Below are 21306 nucleotides of genomic sequence, written 5' to 3'. Positions count from 1 at the left end.
GATGGACTGGGATGGACTGGGACAGCCCGCACGGCCCCGGCGACCCCGTGTCCCCCCCGTGCCCCCCCAGTCCCGGGCCTGGCAGCGGCTCCCGCCCACCCCGTGCCAGCCGAGGTGACAGCTCGGGGACATCTCCCGGTGGCACCGGGCAGCCGGGCTGGCACCGGGCCCAAGTCCCGCATCCCGGGGGGCTCCGAGCGGCCGGGCTGGGCGGGACCCCCGGTTTGGAGTGGCTTTGGGGGGGCTCTGGGGGGCTTTGTGGGACTTTGGGGGGATCCCCCGCGCTGGGGCGGCCGCTCTGGGGGGGGGGTTGGGGTCACCCCAAATGTCACCAGGCAGCGCTCACCCCGCTCGAGTTACCGGGAGCCGCCTCACCGGGCGGGGGGGGCACTGAGGGGGCACGGGGGGGCACCGGGGGCACGGGGCGGTGGCACCTGGGGACACCGCTGGGGACAGGCCGAGCACGGCGAGGGGGGCGATGTGGGGAGGTGACGGGCGGACACCTCGGGGCACACCGGGGACACCGCGGGGGCGCCACCGGTGCCACCCCCGTTCCGAGCCGCCCCCCGCGCTCCCCCCGGGACCCCCCCGCGGGGCGCGGCCGGACACGCGTGGCCGGGAGCCGCGGCCAACCGGAGCGTACCGGGAGCGGCGGCGGCTCCGCGCTCCGCTCCGCCGCGGCCGCCTTTGTCCCTCCTCCCGGCCGCAGCGGCGGCGGCAGCGGCGGCCCCGGCGGCCCCGGCGGCCCCATGCACCGGCCCCGCCGCCGCCGCCGAGCCCCGCACCATGCCCGAAGCGGCGGCGGCCGCGGCGCAGGACGGAGAGCGGCCCCGGCGGGGCCCGGCCGCGGAGGAGCGAGCGGAACCGGCGGCGCCCACCGGAGTGCTGGGTACGGGGAACCGGGGGGCACGGGGGGGGCCGGGATGCGGCTCGCTGCGGATGCGGGCCGGGAGGCGGTGGGGGGGTCGGGGCTGCCGGTACCGGAGCTCTGAGCATCCCCCCGGTACCGGCACGGCTCCGAGCCCCCCCGCCCGGGCGGGTCCCGCCTCATTGCGGGGGGGTTCTGTGGCTCTCGGAGGGTTTTTTGTCACCTTTCCCCCCATTCCGGACAGCCCCGAGCCCCCCCGGGATGGCGCTGGCAGCCGACGCCGTGTCCCCCCCGCTACCGGTGACACCCCCCGTGTCCCCCCCACCCCGGGAAGGCGTTTTGCCCCCGCCACCCCCCCCTTGCCAGGCCCGTGCCTCCCCCAGCACGACAGGGGGGTGGCGCAGCTCGCAGCCTTTGTGTCGCTGTCCCCACGCCGGCCTTGGGGTCCCCTCCCCCGCGTGGCGCGGGGCCAGGTGACATCCCCGGATCGGGGTCCCCGCGGCGGGGGGGCTGGCGGGGCCTGGTGGCAGCTGCGGCACCGAGCGGGGCTCCTGCCGGCGGTGGGTGACCCACTTCGTGCCCCCCGGGACACCGCTCGGTGCCCGCCACGCCGCAGCTCCGGTGACCTTAGCCCGGGAGCCAAGGTGAGCGGCACGGCCGGCGACAAACGGGGACAAGCGGGGGGACCCGGGGGGTGGCACACGGCGCGCCGGCCCCGCCGAGCCCTCGGGGCCACCTCGGTGGTGGCACCGCGTGTCGGGAGGGGCCGCGGGGACAGCGGGGTGAGGGTGGCGGTCACCCCCCAAGCTCAGCCTGCCTGGGGACCCCCCTTTTCCATGAGCTTGGGCGCGGAAAGCCCCCCCGGCCTGGGTCTGTGCCCCCGGGGTGGGCACTGCCCCACGCGGGTGGCAGTGGCCCCGCAGCCGCCGCCCGCGCCGGGTGGCACCGCTGCGGGTAGGACATAAATAATGCAGGGTGGGTGAGCTCAGCCTGCCGGCGTCACCCGGCCACCCGGCCAGGGTGGCACGGCCACCGCCGCCAGTGCCCCGTGCCCACCGGGCACACTGATAGCCCCGCAGTCTGATATCCCCATGGCCTGGCACCCTAAAACACGGGCACCCTAAAACACTGGCACCCTGAGAGTCTAGCACCCCAATACCCCAACACCCAGCTACCTCTGCACCTCACCACCATGCACCTGTACCCCAACACCCTGGTACCCCAACATCCCCAAAGCCTGACGCCCCAACACCCTGGAACCCCAATACCTCAGCCCCCCAGCACCCCTGCATCCTGATACCCCAACACCCAGGCACCCCAACACCCTGGCACCTTGGCATCCTGATACACCAACACCCTGGCACTCGGGCACCCCTGCACCCCAGCACCCTGACACCCTGGCATCCCATCCCTGTCACCCCAAGAGCCCTGCACTGTAACACCCTGGTACCCCTGCACCCAGAAACATCAACCGCCTGGCACCCCAACACCCAGACACCCCAACACCCAGACACCCCAACACCCGAACAGCCTGGCACCTCAAAAATCTGTCACCCCAACACCTCAGCACCCTGGCACCCAATAACTTGATACCCTGGCATCCCAACACCCCAACATCCCAGACCCCTAATACCCACAGCACCCCGATACCCCAACATCCCCACACCCGAGCACCCCAGCCCCCCAACGCCCTGGCACCCCAATACCCGAGCACCCCTAAACCTCAATCGCCCAGCAGCCTGACACCCCATTACCCCCAAACCCTGGCACCCCCTTACCCCCACAGCCTGGCACCCCCGCACCCCAGGGCAGGACACGGCCGTGCCCAGCCTGCCGGACCGGTGCCACAGCGGGGGTGACATCCTGGCGCCGTCCTCAAGTGCCACCCTCGGCTCGGGGACAGCGGAGCCTTTCAGAGCCCGTCAGGGCGCAGAGTTTGGGGGGTCCCAGCAGAGGTTCCCGGGTTTGGGGGTCCCACAGAGGTGCCCGGGTTTGGGGAGGGGTCCCAGCAGAGGTTCCCGGGTTTGGAGAGGTCCCACAGAGGTTCCGGGGTTTGGGGGTCCCACAGAGGTGCCCGGTTTTGGGGTGCCTTCCTGGCATCATCAGCTCTGGCATTTCCTGTTTTCCCGGGCGGTTTCCGGCACCCCGAGCCCTTCCCAGCCCCGGGGCGCCGCCACATCCCGGGCCGAGGAGGGGACGCTGAGGCGCGAGGGGACACAGGCAGGGAAGCGACAAGCGGGGTCCCCACCGTCTCCCTCTCTCCCTGCCAGCGCCGGGTGGATTTTTGGGATCCCTCCCCGTCCCCACCCTCCCCGGGCGGCGCTTTGGGGACACCGGGCACGGGGACAGCGCGTCCCAGCGGCGCGGCCACCCCGGGGCGGGGCTGCGGCCGTGTCCTCTCGGTGCCACCGCACCCGGGGGTGCTTTGGGGACCGTCCCCACCGCAGCCCGGCGCGGCGGCGCGGTTTCCATGGAGACCGGCTGCTTTTCCCCATCCCCGTTTTTCCTGCGCTTTTCCGTGCCCGGGCTCCGGAAGGAGGTGAGAGCCCTTGGGGACGCTCCGAGGGGACACCCCGCGACATTGGGCACCGCCGGGGGTGGCGGGGCGCGCTGGCGGCTCCTCCCCGCAGCTGTCGGGGCCGATTTGGGGAGCTGCCGCAGGAGAAACCCGATGCCAGGGCGGTGGCACCGCCCTGCCCCGTGCCGCGGCCGGGCTGGGGACAGGCGGGGACGAGTCCCGGTGCCAGCCCGGGGCTCCGGGGCGCTCTGGGATCCGCTGCCCGCGGGGGTTGATCCCTGCCCGGCCTCCCCCCGCAGATAAACTCTTCGGGAAGCGGCTGCTCCAGGCCGGGCGCTACATCATGTCCCACAAGGCCTGGATGAAAACGGTGCCCACGGAGAACTGCGACGTGCTGATGACATTCCCGGGTAGGAACGGGCCGGGAAACCGGGGAAACCGGGATAGGGGCGGGGTGGGACTGGGAAAACTGGGATCGGGATGTGGCCAGGAAAACCGGGATTGGGGTGGGGCCGGGAAAACCGGGATCGAGATGTGATCGGGAAAACCAGGATTGGGATGTGGCCAGGAAAACCGGGATAGCCGGGGCAGGAGCGGGTGGGGATGGTAGGAAGAGCCTGGGAGGGGGCAGAGGGGATGGGGAACTGGGGGATTGGGAGATTGGGGGTGTGGGATTGGGGTGGGACGTGGGATGGGGCAGTATTGGGGATGCAGGGAGGGGTGGGGACGTGGGAAGGGATAGGGAATGTGTGGATGGATGGGGACCGGGACAGGGACACGTGACAGGATGGGGACAGGGATGAGGGACACCTGGAGGGATGAGGACTGGGATAGGGACACATGGCAGGATCAGGAGTGGGGTGAAGGACACAGGGATGGAGGGGCACCGGAACAGGGATGAGGGACACGTGGCAGGATGGGCACCGGGCCGGTGACACGGGGCAGGACACACAGCGCTGTCCCCGCAGACAGCACGGATGACCACACGCTGCTGTGGCTGCTGAACCACATCCGCCTGGGCATCCCCGAGCTGATCGTGCAGGTGCGGCACCACCGGCACACGCGCGTCTACGCCTTCTTCCTCACCGCCACCTACGAGAGGTGCGTGCCCGTCCCCGGCATGTCTCCAGCATGTCCCCAGCACTGTCCCAACACTGTCCCCACGCTGCCCCCAGCTTGCTGCGCGGGGCGGACGAGCTGGGGCTGCGCAAGCCGGTGAAGGCGGAGTTCGGGGGCGGCACCCGCGGCTTCTCCTGCGAGGAGGATTTCATCTACGAGAACATCGACAACGAGCTCGGCTTCTTCAGCTCCCAGGTGGGGACGGGGTGTGGGGAACGGGGTGTGGGGGTACGGGATGTGGGATAAGGGGATATGGGATACCCGGATGTGGGGCACAGGGATAGTGGGTACAGAACAACGGGAATCCAGGGATATGGGGATACAGGATATGGGGATCTGGGGAGGCTGGGTGAGGATACAGGCACCCCTGGCACTGGGGACAGGGACAGGCCAGGGCCAATGGCAGCGTGTCCCCCGCAGGAGAGGCAGAGCATCATCCGCTATTGGCTGGAGAACCTGCGGGCCAAGCAGGGCGAGTCCCTGCACAACATCCACTTCCTGGAGGGCCAGCCCATCAGTGAGTGTGGCACCTGGTGACACTGCCATGGCACCCGGTGACAGTGCCATGGCAGCCAGTGACACTGCTGACACTGCCACGTGTGGCACCTGGTGGCACTGGCCCTGTGGCACGGAGCTCCCACGTGCCACCGTCCCCATTGTCCCTGTGCCAGCCCCACCACCCCAGGGCCACACGGAGTGGCAGTGGGGATCCCGGGCCGTGTCCCCACTGTCCATGACCCCCTGTCCCCATTGTCCCCATCCCTGGGCGGGGTCTGTAGGATCCTGGTGGGCACAGAGCTGTCCCCACTGTCCCCACCCCTACTCCCGCCCCCCCAGGGCCCCTCGGGGCGGCAGTGGGGACCCCGGGCCGTGTCCCCGTGTCTCCGCTGTCGCTGACGCCGTGTCCCCGTGGCAGTCCCGGAGCTGGCCGCACGGGGGGTGATCCAGCAGCTGTTCCCGCTGCACGAGCAGAGGATCCTCAAGCGCCTGATGAAGTCCTGGGTGCAGGCGGTGTGCGAGGCGCAGCCCCTCGGTGAGACCGGGGGCGCTTTGTGGGGCTCGGAGGGTTTGGGGTCACCTCAGGAGGGTTTGTAGGGTCCTAGCCCTCCAGTGAGCTTTGGGGTGACTCCAGTGGAGTTTTGGGGTCCCGGCCCCACTGATGTCCCCTGTGTCCTGCCCAGATGACATCTGTGACTATTTTGGGGTGAAGATCGCCATGTACTTCGCCTGGCTGGGCTTCTACACCTCGGCCATGGTGTACCCGGCCGTGTTCGGCTCCATCCTCTACACCTTCACCGACAGCGACCAGGTGGAGCCTCTAGGGCCACTCTGGGGCCACTCTGGGGGCTTCCCAACCGTCCTGGGGGGTTTGCATCCCCACTTGGGGTTCCCATCCTTCTGTGAGTGTTTCCACACTCGTTTAAGGGTTTTCATCCCTCCTTGGGGTTTACCAACTCTTCTTGAGGGTTTCCATCCTTCCTTGAGGTTTTCCATCCCTCCTTGTGGGGTTTTGCCCCCATCCCTGATGGATTCCTTCCTCCTTTTCCCTCAATGCCCCACCCCATCCATTCCCTCGGGGCTGGGGGAACTCCCAACGCCCCAGGGCTGCATTTGGGGGCTGTGGGGGCGGGGAGGGGACCAACCCCGGTGCAGTTGGTGCCGTCTGTCCCCCAGACCAGCCAGGACATCTCCTGCGTGGTCTTTGCCATCTTCAACGTCATCTGGGCCACGCTGTTCCTGGAGGAGTGGAAGCGCCGCGGCGCCGAGTTCGCCTACAAGTGGGGGACGCTGGACACCCCCGCAGAGTCCCTGGAGGAGCCGCGGCCCCAGTTCCGGGTCAGACACCAGCACGGGGTCCCCTCCCTTCTGGGGGTCCCATTCCTTGGGGGATCCCACCCCTTTTGGGGTATCCCATTCCTCAGGAAGGCCCCCAGATCCCATCCTGAGGGGGGCTCAGCCACCAGCCCCAGGGTCCCATCAGGGGTCTCTGGATCTGTGGGGTGCCAGGAGCTGTGGGGTGCCAGGATCTGTGGGGTCCCTGTCCCTGTGTGTGCCATGGGCTGTGGGTCCCTGGTTCTGTGGGGTCCCTGTCCCTGTGAGTGCCCCATGGGTCCCTGTCCCTGTCCCCATGGGTGCCCCATGTCTCCCTGTCCCTGTCCCTGTCCCTGTGAGTGCCCCGGGGGTCCCTGTCCCTGTCCCCATGGGTGTGCCATGTCTCCCTGTCCCTGTTCCTGTCCCTGTCCCTGTGAGTGCCCTGTGGGTCCCTGTCCCTGTCCCCATGGGTGTGCCATGGCTCCCTGTCGCTGTCCCTGTCCCCTGTGTGTGCCACGGGCCATGCCCACAGGGCACCAAGCGGATCAGCCCGGTGACCAGCGCTGAGGAGTTCTATTACCCGCCCTGGAAGCGCCTCCTGTTCCAGAGCCTCGTCAGCCTCCCCGTCTGCCTGGCCTGCCTCACCGTCGTCTTCCTCCTCATGCTCGGCTGCTTCCAGCTCCAGGTGTGGCACTGGCCCTGGGGACAGTGACAGTGGCACTGCTCTGGGGACAGTGACAGTGACACTGCTCCTGCTGCTGGTGCTGCTCCTGCTCCTGGTCCTGCTCCGGTCCTGATCCTGGCCCTGATTGTCTCCCTGTGCCATCCCTGTCCTTGTCCCATCCCTGTCCCCACCTTGTCCCTGTCCCCACAGGAGTTGGTGCTCAGCATCCAGGAGCTGCCGCGCGTCCTTCGCTTCCTGCCCAAAATCATCCTGGCTGTCATTGTCACCACCTGTGACGAGCTCTACAAGAAAGTGGCCTTGTGGCTCAATGACATGGGTGCGCTGGGGACCCTGGGGTGGCCCTGGGGTGGCCCTGGGGTGGCCCTGGGACCCCCGGGCCCCCCTGACTCACCCTGTGCCCTGCAGAGAATTATCGGCTGCAGAGCGCCTATGAGAAACACCTCATCATCAAAATGGTCCTGGTGAGGGGACACGGGGACACAGGGACACTGGGGTGACACTGAGGGGAGACTGGGACACGGGGACATTGGGGACACTGGGGGACGTGGGAACATGAGGGGACATGGGAACATGGGGGGACATGGGGGCACGGGGACATTGGAGACATTGGGGACATGGGGGACATGGGGGCACGGGGACATTGGAGACATTGGGGACATGGGGGACATGGGGGCACACAGGGACATGGGGGCACGGAGGAGACACTGGGGGACTGGAGGGGGCCAGGATCAGGGACACAGGGCAGTGGGAGGGACTGGAGAGGTCCTGGCAGCTCTTGCTGAGGGGACAGAGGGGACAGAGGGCACTGGGGGGTCCCAGTGGCTCTTGGTGAGGGACAGAGGGGACCAGAGAGGTCCAGGAGGGACAGAGGGGACCGGAGGGGTCCTGGCAGCGGCAGAGGTGACAGCTGGGGCTGGAGATGTCACAGAGGGGACACGGAGGGAAGCAGAAGGTCTCAGCCAGCGCTGAGGGGACACCGAGGTGACCGAGGTGCCACCCTGCTGTCGTCGCCAGTTCCAGTTCGTCAATTCCTACCTGAGCCTTTTCTACATCGGATTCTACCTCAAGGACATGGAGCGCCTCAAGGAGGTGAGGGGACCCTGCCAGCGGGGCCGATGTCCCCACAGTGTCCCCAACACCCCTCCACCGCCTCTACCACCACCGCATCCCTCCGCTGTCCCCGCCTGTGTCCCCGCCCAGCGCGGCTCACGGCGTGTCTCTGTCCCTGTGTGGTGTCGCCGTGTTGTCCCTTTTGTGTCCCTTTTGTGTCCCTTCCGCAGCTCCTGCTCATCCTGTCCCTGTCGCAGAGCCTCGCGCGGCAGCTCCGGGAGGCTCTGCTCCCCTCCATCCTCCTCCACCTCCACCTGTCCCTCATCTTCCTCAGGCGCCTCCTGCGCTTTTGCTGGACCCTGGGAGTATCCAAAGTAGGAGCGCGGGGACACCCAGGGGACCCAGGGGACACCCAGAGGACACTCAGGGGACATCCAGGGGGCTCCCAGGGGACACTCAGGGGACACTCAGGGGACATCCAGGGGGCTCCCAGGGGATACTCAGGGGACACCCAGGGGACACGGGTGTCCCCAGCCCACGCAGGGTGGCGGTGGCGCTGCTGCGGCCCCGCCCCATGGGGGTGTCAGCGGTGGGCGGGGGTCACAGCAGAGGGGACACTGTGGGGGGTGACACAGAGGGGTGGGGACACCACGGGGACAGCTGAGAGGATCAGGGACAGCGCGAGGAGACCGCAAGAAGAGCAGGGACACTGCGGGGACATCAGGAGCGGGGACAGCACAAGGGAAGCAGAGACACCACAAGGGGAGCAGGGACATTGTAGGGACAACAGGGAGGAGCAGGGACACCACAAGAAGAGCAGGGACACCGTGGGGACATCAGGAGCAGGGACAGCACAGGAGCGCCAGGAACCCCGCGGGGCCAGGCCGTGGGGACATTCCCCGGCCATTGGCGTGGGGAGGTGACGCCGCGTCCCGCGTGTCCCCGCAGATGCTGGCCACGCTGCTGATCACGCGGCAGTTCCTGCAGAACGTGCGGGAGGTGTCGCAGCCGCACCTGTACCGGCGGCTCCGGCGCGGCGAGCTGAGCGTGCGGAGCCTGCGGGAGCTCGGGCGGGCCCTGCTCCGCCTGCTCGCCCCGCGGCCGCCCCCGCACGGCCCTGCGGAGCGCGGCGAGAAGAAATGCCTGAACGGCGGCTGCGGCGTGCCCGAGGAGGAGGAGGAGGAGGCGGCAGCGGAGGAAGAGCGGCGCGGCTCGGACTCGGAGGAGGAGAGCGCGCTGGACTGCGGGCTGAAGCTGAAGAAGGTGAGCTTCATCGAGCGCGCCGAGCGCCGCGCCGAGCCCGCCGGCACCGAGGACGAGCCCTTCCTGGAGGAGGGCAGCCCCACCATGGTGGAGAAGGGCATGGACCCCGCGGCCGTGTTCGAGCTCTGCGAGGAGGAGGAGGAGGCCGAAGCGCAGCCCGGCAGCCCCGGCAGGGCGGCGGAGCCGGCGGTGCTGGCGAGGAGGAGGAGGAGGGAGGAGGAGGAGGGCGAGGAGGAAGGGAGGAAGCGCAACCGCGCCTCGTGGATCGACCCCCCCGAGGAGGATTACTCCACGCAGCTGACCCAGGCTGAGGTGGAGAGCTGCATGAAGAAGTATGAGGTGGGTGGCTTCTGTCCCCTTTGTCCCATTGTCCCTGGACCTCTTGGGTTCCCCAAGGTGTTCTGGGGCTCTCTGAGGTGTCCCTGCGGCCATCAGGATTCCCCAGGTGTCCCATGGGGCCCCTGAGGTGTCCTTGTGTCTGGTGGCCTCCCAGAGTGTCCGTTCCTGAGGTGTCCCATCAAGAGCCACCCTGGAGCCCCCGGTGACCTGTGCGGTGTCCCCGCTGTCCCCTCAGGACACCTTCCAGGACTACCAGGAGATGTTCATCCAGTTTGGCTACGTGGTGCTGTTCTCCTCGGCCTTCCCGCTGGCGGCCGCCTGCGCGCTGCTCAACAACGTCCTGGAGATCCGCAGCGACGCCTTCAAGCTCTGCACGGGCCTGCAGAGACCCTTCGGGCAGCGCGTGGCCAGCATCGGCCACTGGCAGGTGGGACGGGGGACATTGGGACATGGGGACATGGGGACGGCATTGGCCACTGGCAGGTGGGACGGGGGACAGAGGGGACATGGGGACATGGGGACAGCATCGGCCACTGGCAGGTGGGACAGGGGACATGGGGACAGCATTGGCTACTGGCAGGTGGGACAAGGGACACGGGGACAGCGGGGACAGCATCAGCTCAGTGTGATCCCCATTAACCACCACACTAATTAACAAATTAACCAAAACCACCCTTAATTAATGCCTCAACCGTGTCCTGCAGAAGGTGATGGAGGCCATGGGCGTCCTGGCCATCATGGTTAACTGCTACCTGATCGCTCAGTGTGGGCAGCTGCAGCGCCTCTTCCCGGGGCTCAGCCCCCAGGCCGCCATCGTCTGCGTCGTGGTGCTCGAGGTACCGGGGGCAGCGGGGCTGGGGCACCCCGGGGTCACCCCAATGGGGGCTGGGGTCACCCCAGTCGGGGCTGGGGTCACCCCAATGGGGGCTGGGGTCACCCCAGGGTCACCTCAGTGGGTGTTTGGGGTGCCCAGGCTGGGTCACGGCTCAGGGAGGTGATGGCCGAGGGTGGGGATGGCCGGGTGAGTGCTGGGCTGGATGAGCCAGAAATCCCTGGGTACTCAAATCCCTGGGTATTCAAATTCTGGGGTACTCACAGCCTTGGGTACTGACAGCCTTGGGTATTCAGATCCCTGGACAATTAATTAATTAATTCCCTGGACACTGGGCCAGATTTTGGGGCGGAAATTCCGAATTTTGGGATGGAAGGGGTGGATTTTGGGATGGAAGGATGGGATTTCAGGAGTGCCAGGAATACTGAGGTGTGTCCCCTGTCCCCCTGTCCCCAGCACTTCGCCCTGCTCCTCAAGTACGTGATCCAGGTGGCCATTCCCGACATTCCCGCCTGGGTGGCCGAGGAGATGGCCAAGCTGGAGTACCAGCGCCGTGAGGCCTTCAAGGTGGGTCCTGCTGGGGTGGCATCCCCAAGGTGTCCCCAAGGTGTCTCCAAAGTGTCCCCAGCACCACTGGGCTCCCAGAGGTGTCCCCATGGCCGATGGCCTCCCCAAAATGCCCCTGTGACCTCCCTGAAGTGTCCCCAAGCCCAGTGTCCCCTGAATGTGCCCCTCAATGTGTCCCTGATGTCCCCTAGATGTGTCCCCTGTTGTGTTCCCATGTCTGGTGTCCTCCTCGATGTCCCCATGCCCAGCGTCCCCTCCATGTCCTGGTGCCCCCTCGCTGTGCCGGTGTCCCCTCGATGTCCCCTGTCGCTGTCCCCAGAAGCACGAGCGGCAGGCCCAGCACCATTTCCAGCAGCAGCAGCGCCGCAAGCGCGAGGAGGAGGAGCGGCAGCGCCACGCCGAGCTCCAGGCGCGCCGCGACCGCGACCCCGCCCGCGACGAGGCCGCCAAGGCCGGGGACACCGGGCAGGACCCGGCGCACGACAAGGGCCAGGCCAAGGGGAAAAGCTCCGGCGGCTCCTCCGCGCACGGCCCCGACAAACCCAAGCGGCCCAGCTCGCTGCTGGCCACCAACAACGTGATGAAGCTGAAGCAGATCATCCCCCTGCAGGGCAAGTTCCTGTCCGGGGGCACCGGCGCGGCCGGCACCGCCACCGCCAGGTCGCCGCAGTCGCCCACGGGCAGCGAGAACAAATTGCCGGGGTTCCTGAGCTTCAAATTCCTCAAATCGCCCGAGACTAAGCGGGACGCGGGCACCGAGAAGGTGCAGTCGCCCACCAAGCCCTTCAACCCCGGCAAGCTCTTTAATTTCGGCAAGTCCGAAGGGCTCGGTGCCAACGGGGGCGCGGCCGGAGCGTCCCCGCAGCCCCGCGCGGGGCCCTCGGCGGACGCGGGGCCCGGGAAGTCGCATCTCAACGAGGAAGGGGCGCGGGAGGAAGCGGAGAACCGGGCGGAGGAGGAGGGCAGCGGTGCCCGGCTCTGACCGGGGGCTCCGGGGGGTCGGGAGGAGCCGGGCGGGGGAGGAGAGCGGCGGTGCCCGGCTCTGAGCGGGGCTCCGAGCGCACGGGGAGCCGGAGAACCGGGCGGAGGAGCAGGAGGGCGGCGGTGCCCGGTTCTGAGCGGGGCTCCGGCGGTTCCGGCGGCTACGGGAGCCGCCCGGTCCCTGCTGCGCGCGGCCGTGGCCGTCGGGAGCCTCTCGCCGCCGCTCGCCCGCGGGGCCGGCCCGGGGGCCGCCAGCGCCGCGCTCCGCTCCGGTGCTCTGTGCTGCGTGTCCCCGCCGTGTCCCCCCGCTCCCCTGGGCTGTGTCCCCCCGTGTCCCCCCGGTCCCCCGGGCCGTGCCCCCCCGGGTCCCCCCGGCCCCGCCGCGCGGAGCCGCCGCCACCGCCCCGGGAGCCGCGGGGGGACGGCGGGGGAGGCCTGAGAGCGGCGGGGCGGCGAATCCCGGTACCGGGGGCACGGCGCGAGTTATCCCGGTGCGGCCGGAACATCCCGGTGCGGCTGGAGCATCCTGAAACTTCCTAGGCTCACCGGGAGCTGTTATCCCAGTTTCCACGGGAAGCGGGGGCAGTTATCCCGGTTTTTGGAGCATCCCAAACTCTGCCACACTCCGTTTCCTCCAGAGACGCCGCGCTCCAGCCTTTGGATCCCCGGGAGCCACATCCCGCTCCTGGAATTCCCGGGATCCCCGGGACGAGCCCGATTCAGCCGTGCCTCAACCCTGCTCCGCCCGCTCCCCCCGCCTGGATCCCGGATCCCAATCGCGGATCCCAATCCCAAATCCCGGAGATCCTTCCCGGGAGTTTTCCAGCCGGGAATGGGGCGCATTTCCCGGGAATGCCGTGCATGGGCAGCGTTTCTTGCACTAAATCCCAACCCCGATCCCGCCGCCGGTGCCGCTTCTCCCAAATCCCAAACCCCAGCGGGACATTCCCGGCTCCAGCTCCGAATTCCCTGGAATTCTGTCGCAATAAAGGGCGGGACAAGGAGGGGACACGGGGAGGGACAATGCGGGAGGGGGTGGGAGCCGCTTCGCTGCTGCCGCGGGAAGGAATTCCTGGATTTCCCAGATTCCCGGGATTCCCTGGATTCCAGCGGGATCCATGCTGGGAATGCGCTCCCTCCTTTCCCTGCTTCGCTTCGCGGGGTTGGTGGCACTTGAGGACATCCATTCCCAAAGGGAAAAATCTGGGAAAAGAGGGAAAAGCTGGGAAAAGGGGGGGAGGGGGGGAAGTGGTCCCAAGCCCCCTCCTGTTCCCTCTTCCCAAAAATCAGGTTGGAATTTTTTTCGGGTTTTTTCCCCCCCTCCTCTTTCGAAGAATCCATGGAATTTTGGGGTTTGGGGTTTTTTTTTTGGGATCCCAAATCGAAGCCATTTTCCAGAGCAATAAGGGCAGGAAAATCCGGGATTCCCAAAGGGAAAAGCTCCGTGTTCCCACTCCGGGGTGGGAAAAATCCCGGTGGGATCAGGGATGGAGACTGGGAAAGAAAATTTGGGAATTGGGGATGGAAACTGGGATTAGGGATAGAGTTTGGGAATGGGGGTGGAGATTTGGGAATTGGAGATGGAATTTTGGATTGGGGATGGAGATTTGGGGTTGGGGATTTTGGGATCTGGGAACAGGGAAGGAGATTTGGGAATCTGGGAAGGAGATCTGGGAACGTGGATGCAGGAGGATCCCAATCCCCCCACCTGCCCTGGCCTGGAATGTCCTGGAGAGATCCTGGGGCAAATCCCAGGAAAAGGGAGCCCTGGGAACGTTGGGAGTTCCAGGAAAATGAGACCTCCGAATTCCAGGAGGCTCCGGCTCCTCCTCCCTCCCTCATCCCACGGGATTTTCCCAAAAATCCCCGGGAATGGCTTTGATCCCATTTCCCTCTGGAGTGGAGAATTCCCAGAGGGAAAAGCCCCAAATCTGGGGAATTTTCATCCCTTTCTCAAAAAACCAACAAAAAAACCTCTGGAATTTTGGAGGAGGGAAAAATTCGGGAATGGTTTTTCCTTTGATTTTTTTTCCTTGGAGTGCAAATTCCATGGGAATTCCAGGAAAGGAAGGAAAGGGAGGGGGGAGGGGGGGCTTAATTTATTTATTTTTAATTTATTTTTGTAAAATCCGCAATAAAAAAGAAATTTATTTCGACAGCTCATTTGCATCTCATTTGCATTTTTGAAAATTTGAATTAGGCTCCGGGATCTGGAGCAGCATTTCCAACCTCTGGAAAATGAGATCCAAATATTCCCAGGAGCCAGGAAATGAAAGGATGGAAAAATCCAATTAAATCCTTGAAATCCCATCAATTTCTTGTTGATAAAAATGTGGAATTTTTGGAAATTACTGGAAAAAGAATTCCGGTGGATATCTGGGATTTTAGCAGGAATTTTGGGAAAATCCAGGTTTTTCCAGCTCTGTAATCCCAGATTTTGGGTGGAAATGGAAGGATTTGAAGGGAAAATCCTGGAGCTGAGAATGACAGAACTTCCTAGGGTTTGGGAATGGACAAAATTGGGTGGAAAAATCCCAAAAAATTCAGGATTTGGCTCTGGGAATTCCAGGAATTCCAAGCCCTGGAGGTGTCCGGGGAGGGAATCCTGGGATTTGGGAGCTGCAGGACACAGAAAATCCTGGGATGAGGAGGAAGAGGTGGGAACTGGGCAAAAAACGCCAGAAAAATGGTGGAGTTTGGGAATTCCAGGTGTGAAGGCACCAGGAAGAGGCAGGAGGGGAATTTTCTGGGAATTTTCCAGAAGATTTCCTGAATGGGATCAAGGGAAGGGGGAGACAGAGCTGCAGGAATTCCAGGGCAAAGCTGGGAATGAGGTGGAGGAGAGAGGGAAGGGGGACCCCAAATCCCTCCGCAGATCCCAAACCCGCCCAGCTCTGGCCAATTCCGACCCTTCCCCCCAGAATTCCCCACCCATTTTTCCCGGGATAAATCCCCACTCCCCAGGCTCCCATCGCCCTTTCCCAGGGGGAAGAAAATCGGGAATTCCAGCAGGAAGTGCCAACTCTTTAATGGAACAACATTCCCGAGCCTCGGGAACCCCGGGATCCGCCCTCCTCTCCTGGAACCCCCGGAATTCCTCCTGGAGATTCCTCAAATCCGGCTCCTCCCAGAGTTCTCCAGCTGGAAATCCCAAACCAAACCAAAATCCCGGGAATTCCGCTTGTCCTCCCCCTCCCCCCACCCCCCAACACTGCATTCCAGGAATTCCAAAGTCGCTTCCATAAAAAAACCAACCAACCAAAACAAAACAAAACAAAACAAAACAAAAAAATTGGGAAAAATGGAGACAGAGCCAAAGGTCTGGATTGAATTCCAGTCCCAAATTCCGACCGGAGCCGTGTCCTGCTCCTCCTGAGCTTCTGGAGGAGTTTTGGCCCTTCCCAGCCCGGAATTCCGAGGGTGGATCCGGGATTTTCCGGGAAAAGGGGCGGCAGGAACCCTCCCAGAGTCAGAGCTGGGAATTGATCCTGGACATCTCCTGGAGAAATCCTGTGGGTTTCCCAGCAAGAGGAGGGCGAAAGGCCCCGAATTCCGGGATTCCTGTGGGAATCAGCTCCTCATGGAAAAGCAGCTGGAATTTTGGGATCATCCAGTCCTTTCCCGAAGGTCTCCATGGATCCTGAGCCTCTGGATGGTCCCGGAAAGGCGGCTGGGAATTGTCTCAATCCTGAGGATTTGGGCAGCATGGGATGGGCTCTGCATTCCCGGAATTCCAGCCTGGATTCTTCCATCCTGGATTCCTGAATTCCATCCTGGATTCTTCCAGCTCAGATCCTGAATTCCACCTTGGATTCCTGAATTCCAGCCCAGATCCCAAATTACATCCTGGATTCCCGGATTTCCTGCCTGGATTCTGGAATTCTAGCCTGGATTCCCAGAATTCCAGCCTGGATTCTTCCAACCCAGATCGCAAATTCCAGCCCAGATCCCAGATTCCATCCTGGATTCCTGGAATTCCAGCCAGGATTCTCCCAGATCTGGGGCCGCTCCCAGTCCTGGGAATTCCGAGTGATCCCTCGGACAGGATCCAGCAATTCCCGGGAGAAAAATCGGGATTTAAGGATCGACGCTCCCGGCTTTTCCAGAAGGTGGGGAAAAAAATTCCGCGGATCCAGCCCCAAAAAAATCCCGGGGTTCCAAATTCCCAGGGCTCGGCTCCAGCCATGATCGGAGCCTGGGAAGGGGTTGGGAATTTTCTGGAAAAATGGGAAAGGCCTCACAGTTGTGGTTGGGTTGGGAATATCCAAAGGATTCCTGGGAATTTCTCCAGGGGGACGTGAAGGGAAAAAAAATCCTGGAATTTTACAGGGAGGGGATGTGGAGAATCCTGGGAAAAGGGGATTTTTGGGAAGGGAGGAGATCCCAGAAAAAGTGGGGTTTTGGGAATGAGGAATTCTGGGGTGTCACAGGGAATAGATCCCAAGAATCCCAAAAGAAGTGGAATTTTGGGGGTAAAAAAAAAGGGGGGGAGCTGTCCTGGAATTTCACAAGGAGCAGATCTGAGGAATCCCAGGAAAAAGGGAATTTTGGGAAGGGAATAAATCCCAGGAAAAGGGGATTTTTGGAAATGAGCTCACCTGGGAGATCTCAGGAGCAAATCCCAGGAATCTCAGGAAAAGGGGGAATTTTGGGGAATTAGGAATTCTGGGATACCCCAGAAAAACCAGGAATTTTGGGAATTAGGGCCCCTAAGGACGAACAATTCTCCCTCTCCATAAAAACCCCATAAATACAAACCAAAAACCAGGCACGAGGCAAATCCCAAATAAATAGGGCGGATCCTGGGAATTCCCAGCGGGTCAGGGGAGGGGTGCGGGAGGTGAGGAGAAGCGGGAAGAGCCTTGGGAACTCCCAGCTCCGGGGTGTTTTAAGTGTCCTCGGTCATGTCCTGGCTGCCGGTCCGGGCGATTTTGCGCGGCGGGGCCGAGTTCTCGCCCTCGAGCTCGCCCTGCTCCTGCTCGCGCTTCTTGGCCGCATTCTGCAACAGCGCCGGGCGTCAGCGGGCAATGCCGGGGGCAATGCCGGGGGCTCGGGGGGTTCCAGGGGGTTCCAAGGGATTTTAGGGGATTCCAGGGGTGTCCAGGGGGGTTCTGGGGAATTTTAGGGGGTTCCAGGGAATTCCAAGGCCAATTCCCAGGGAATTCCAGGGCAGACTCCCAGCATGGGGATCCCCAGTGTTCCCACATGCTGGGATTCCCAAATCCCCATATTCCCAAATGCCAACATTCCCACTCCCGAGTATTCCCATTCTCAACGTTCCCACACCCCAACCATTCCCAATCCCAAATTCCCAAACCCAACCACTCCCAAATTCCCAACCACAACCTCCCTCAATCCCAATTCCCCCTCATTTCCAGGGCCAGAACCACCCCAGGATTTCCTGCCTGGAATTCCCACATTCACCATTCCTACAGGAATGATTCCTGCAATGAATCCATCCCAAATTCCCAGAAAAATTGGGAAATTTGGATCCCAAATGTCACCTTTTTGTCCCACTGCTGGTGGAGGTAGCGCAGGAGGATGTTTGTCTTCTCTGTCACAATAACTGCAAATAATTCCAAGGAAAAACAGAGTTAAAAATGTCAGGTTTTAGGATGATTTCAATGCGTAAAGAGGGAGGAAAAATTGGGAATTGTTGGAGGGGAAAAATGGGAATAAATAAAGGGGAAAATAGGAGTAATTAAAGGGGGAATTGGGAATTAAAAGGGGGAATATTGGGAATAAATAAAGAGAAAACTGGGAATTAAAAGGGGGAAAATGGGAATTAAAAGGGGGAATACTGGGAATTAAAAGAGGGAATATTGGGAATTAAGAGGGGGAGCTGGGACTGTGGGATGTCCCTGGTGGAGCTGATAAAAATCGGGATTTTCCCAGCAGGACTCACTCTGTTCCGAGGGGAATTCTCTGGTGGGCAAATACACCGAGGGCCGGCGGTTCTGGAACGGGAACGAGAGAGAGACTCAGGGACGGGATGGGAATGGGGGGGGATCTGGGAATTCCGGGATTGGGGAACGCTGGGATGGGGAATTCCAGGATTTGGGAATTCAAGAATGGGAAATACCAGGACTGGGGAACTCTGGGATAGGGGAATTCTGGGATTGGAAAACTCTGGGATATGGGAATGCCAGGATTAAGGAATTCCAGGATCTGGGAATACTGGGCTGGGGAATTCCAGGATTTGGGAATTGTGTGACTGGGGAATTCCAGGATTGGGGAACTGCAGGATTAGGGAATTCCAGGATTAAGGAATGGGGCCCCGGAGCACTCACGGAAGCCTTGCAGACGGAATCCGCATGGAACCTGCTGAAGTTGCTCTTGTTGTACACCGGGAGCCCCTTCAGGAAATCTGCCTGGGGAGCCACAATTCCCAAAAATCCCTCAGGGAACGGGCAAGGACAGCCCAGGGAACCCCAGGGATTGGTGTCTGTCCAACCCACCCCAAACTCCAGGGCCTGAGGGGAAATTCCCGGGATTTGGGCAGCTCCAAACTTTCCTTCCCCAGATAAAATTCCCAGGGTGATCCCAAGGCTGTGATGCCTAAGCCCCCCCCACAAAACAAATGGTTCAACCCAACTTTAGGGTGATCCCTAACCCCCCCGATGAAACAAATGGTTCTGCCCAACTTTAAGTTACCCCTCACCCAAAATAAATGGTTCGGCCCTCCCTTAGGGTGCCCCCCACCCATATTGGGGTGCTCCCACCTCACTCCCAGCCCAAATCCCACCCTAGGACTCCCCAAATCCCCCAAACCCCGCCCTGGGGTTCCCCTCACTCCAAACCCCGCCCTGGGGCTCCCCAAATCCCCCAAACCCCGCCCTGGCTCTACCCTCTCCCCCAAATCCCCCGCACCCCGCCCGGGGCTCCCCTCAACGCCACCCCTGAGGGCGGGAACCCCTCACACCCCCTCAGCCCCGCCACCTCCGCCCAGGCCGCGGCGGGCGCGGGCCCTACAGGCCGGAAGCGGCGGCGGCGCCGCCGCCGCTGCGGTACCGGGAAGGCCGCGGGCGGCGCGGCGGGGCCAGGGAGCCGCGGCCGGGCCGCCGAGGTCGGCGCGGGGCCGCCATTGCGGCGGGGGGCTCACGTACCATCTTCGCCGCCACCAGCCGGGAGGAGCCGCCCCGGCCCGCCCACTGTCATGGCCGGCCGCCTCGCGCGCGCCGATTGGCCCGCGCCCCGGAACACTGCGTTTCTATTGGACGCCGCGCCTGTCAATCATCGGCGGGAGGGTTGGGTCGAGGCAGGAAGTGCCCGCCCGGAAGGGCGGGGCGGATACAGTGAGGGAGGACCCGGATGGAGAGCGGCGCGGGGCGCGCTGGGAGCTGTAGTTTGAGCGGCGAGTCCGCTCTTCAATTAGGGGGCTGCTCATTAAGTGCCGGCTCATTAGCGGCGCTGGAAAAAGAGGAGAATTCCTTCTCTATATCCTATCCCAGAGGTGATGCTGGAATCAGGAGCCCAGAGGATGGGGCAGAGGCGCTGCTAAGTGAAGAAAACCTGAATTCCACCCCTAATTCCGCACCCCTAACTTTCCCAAATATCTGCCCTGGTACGCGCCAGATTCCCCCTCCTCGTTAAATTCCCCGCCCTAATTAACGCAGGAGACACGCTGGGATTTCAGCACATTCCGCATTCTCACGTCTATAAACAAACAAAATTTTAAAAACTTGGAATAAACACAGGCAAAACGTGAGGATAATTTAATAACGGAAGGAACAGCCGCGCCCCAAACCCCTCAGAGGCACGGTGTGACAGGGCCAGCAGGGCTGGGCACCTCCTCTAGGGCCCGGCGGGGTCATCCCGAATTCCTGGAGAAGAATTCCCGGAGAATTCCGGGGTTCCCTCAGTGGCTCAGGGATTTCCTGCCCTTCAGCATCCGCCGCAGGATCACGGCGACCCCGCCGGGAGTGCTGATCCGTTTGATCCAGCCATGAGTCTTCTTCCGCTTCCAGTTGTTGGGCTGGTACTCGTTCCCCCGGGATTTTCCACGGATTTGTCGGAAATTCCATGCTGGGGCCGGGACGCGGCAGAGAACGGCGGCGTTGGAAGTCCCGGGAAGAGGCTCCGGAGCGTTTGGGAGCAGCGGGAAAGGAAAACCTCGCAGCAGGGAAAAGCTTGGGGGAAATTAAAGCAGAAAAAGGAGTGAGGAGAAGGAAATAAAGGATAAATTTAGAATTTTAAAGTTGAGATTTCCCCTCCCAGTACCTGCGGCCCCCGGCCCGCGCCCACACTGGGCCCAGCGCCGCCATTATACTCCGCCCGCCAATAACGCCGCTTCTCATTGGCTCCGTCCTCCCAGCCAATCACAGCCGGCGCTGCGCCGCAAGGGCTGATGGTGGTTGTAGTCGTCTCGGGGTCGTGAGGAGTTACCATGGCAACGGCGCCACTGCGGCCTTGTCGCCTCGGGGGCTGTCGGTTGTCCCCCAGGATGTCGCGATAGGGGCACGAAGCCACTCCCAGTGCCTGGAAGAGCTCCATGAGAGCTGGAGAGGGACCTGGGACAAGGGGGAGGGACAGGAGCCAGGGAGTGGATTTGGGATATTTGGGATGGGAAAAGGGAGATTTGGGGGGGGAGGAAGGAGCGGGGGTGGGGGGAGAGAATTTTGGGAAGGAATTCCCCGAGCAGCTGAGCTGCTCCAGCCCTGGAATGTCCAAGGAAAGGTGGAATCAGCCTGGGATGGTCCAAGATGGGTCTGGGTGGGATTTCAGGTCCTTCCAAGCCAGATAATTTCAGGATTTTCCTTTTTGTGATCAATCCCAGCCCAAGAGCAGAAGCAGCTCCAGGATTTTTCCCTCCTCGTTTTTGTGGCCCAGCAGGAATGAGGGGATGTGGCTCAACCCTCCCCGAGCCCAAAATCTGGGAAAATAAACCCAAAACTTAGCCCTGGTTTGGTGTTTAGCCTCCTGGGGGTGGCACTGCCACACCCCTGGCGCTGCCACACGTGTGACACCTTGGTGGCACTGATGGGTTTGAGACACTGCCATAGTCATGGCACTACCACACATGTGACACGTTGGTGGCACTGCCATGTTTGTGGCACTGCCGCTCTCATGGCACTGCTCATGGCACTGCCACACTCGCCCCCTTTGCCATCCCAAAAAGCACCACAGTGTCACCACCCCATCGCAAATGCCACCTCTGTCCCTGTCCCCTTCTGTCCCTGTGCCCATCCCCGTCCCCGTCCCGTCCCCTCTGTCCCCGTCCCTGTCCCTGTCCATCAGCCGCAGTCCCTGTCGCTGTCCCCATCCCTGTCTCC

At 63.0% G+C, this 21306-nt stretch overlaps 3 protein-coding genes across 5 annotated transcripts; 1 reads left to right on the top strand and 2 right to left on the bottom strand.

The window, feature by feature from the left end:
• Positions 1-786: 786 nt before the first annotated feature.
• Positions 787-12217, top strand: ANO8 (anoctamin 8). Of its 3 annotated transcripts, none has more exons than XM_063161258.1 (18): positions 787-889; positions 3686-3796; positions 4355-4487; positions 4562-4700; positions 4926-5022; positions 5422-5538; positions 5687-5814; positions 6159-6341; positions 6850-7002; positions 7192-7318; positions 7408-7463; positions 8017-8091; positions 8283-8426; positions 9001-9654; positions 9890-10081; positions 10359-10490; positions 10943-11053; positions 11373-12217. In XM_063161258.1, the coding sequence occupies exons 1-18, from the start codon at positions 787-789 to the stop codon at positions 12033-12035; spliced, it is 3318 nt and encodes a 1105-aa protein (XP_063017328.1). In that variant the 3' UTR covers positions 12036-12217. The 3 variants fall into 3 exon arrangements, with proteins under 3 accessions (XP_063017328.1, XP_063017329.1, XP_063017330.1); XM_063161259.1 differs by having other exon boundaries at positions 6180-6341; positions 11373-12214; XM_063161260.1 differs by lacking the exon at positions 787-889 and adding an exon at positions 1401-1512.
• Positions 12218-15037: 2820 nt separating this feature from the next.
• DDA1 (DET1 and DDB1 associated 1) lies at positions 15038-19199 on the bottom strand. Its single transcript, XM_063161257.1, has 5 exons — positions 19141-19199; positions 18325-18405; positions 17940-17991; positions 17539-17600; positions 15038-17033 (listed from the first exon to the last, which is right to left on the bottom strand). The coding sequence occupies exons 1-5, from the start codon at positions 19141-19143 to the stop codon at positions 16923-16925; spliced, it is 309 nt and encodes a 102-aa protein (XP_063017327.1). The 5' UTR covers positions 19144-19199; the 3' UTR covers positions 15038-16922.
• A 535-nt stretch (positions 19200-19734) lies between these two features.
• On the bottom strand, positions 19735-20331 carry MRPL34 (mitochondrial ribosomal protein L34). Its single transcript, XM_063160732.1, has 2 exons — positions 20255-20331; positions 19735-20163 (listed from the first exon to the last, which is right to left on the bottom strand). Exons 1-2 carry the CDS (start codon positions 20329-20331, stop codon positions 19893-19895), a joined length of 348 nt encoding a protein of 115 aa, XP_063016802.1. The 3' UTR covers positions 19735-19892.
• Between the last annotated feature and the right edge of the window lie 975 nt (positions 20332-21306).

Source organism: Melospiza melodia, chromosome 7, assembly GCF_035770615.1.
Source record: "Melospiza melodia melodia isolate bMelMel2 chromosome 7, bMelMel2.pri, whole genome shotgun sequence".
NCBI lineage: Eukaryota > Metazoa > Chordata > Aves > Passeriformes > Passerellidae > Melospiza > Melospiza melodia.
This window is presented reverse-complemented; position numbering and strand designations above follow the sequence as displayed.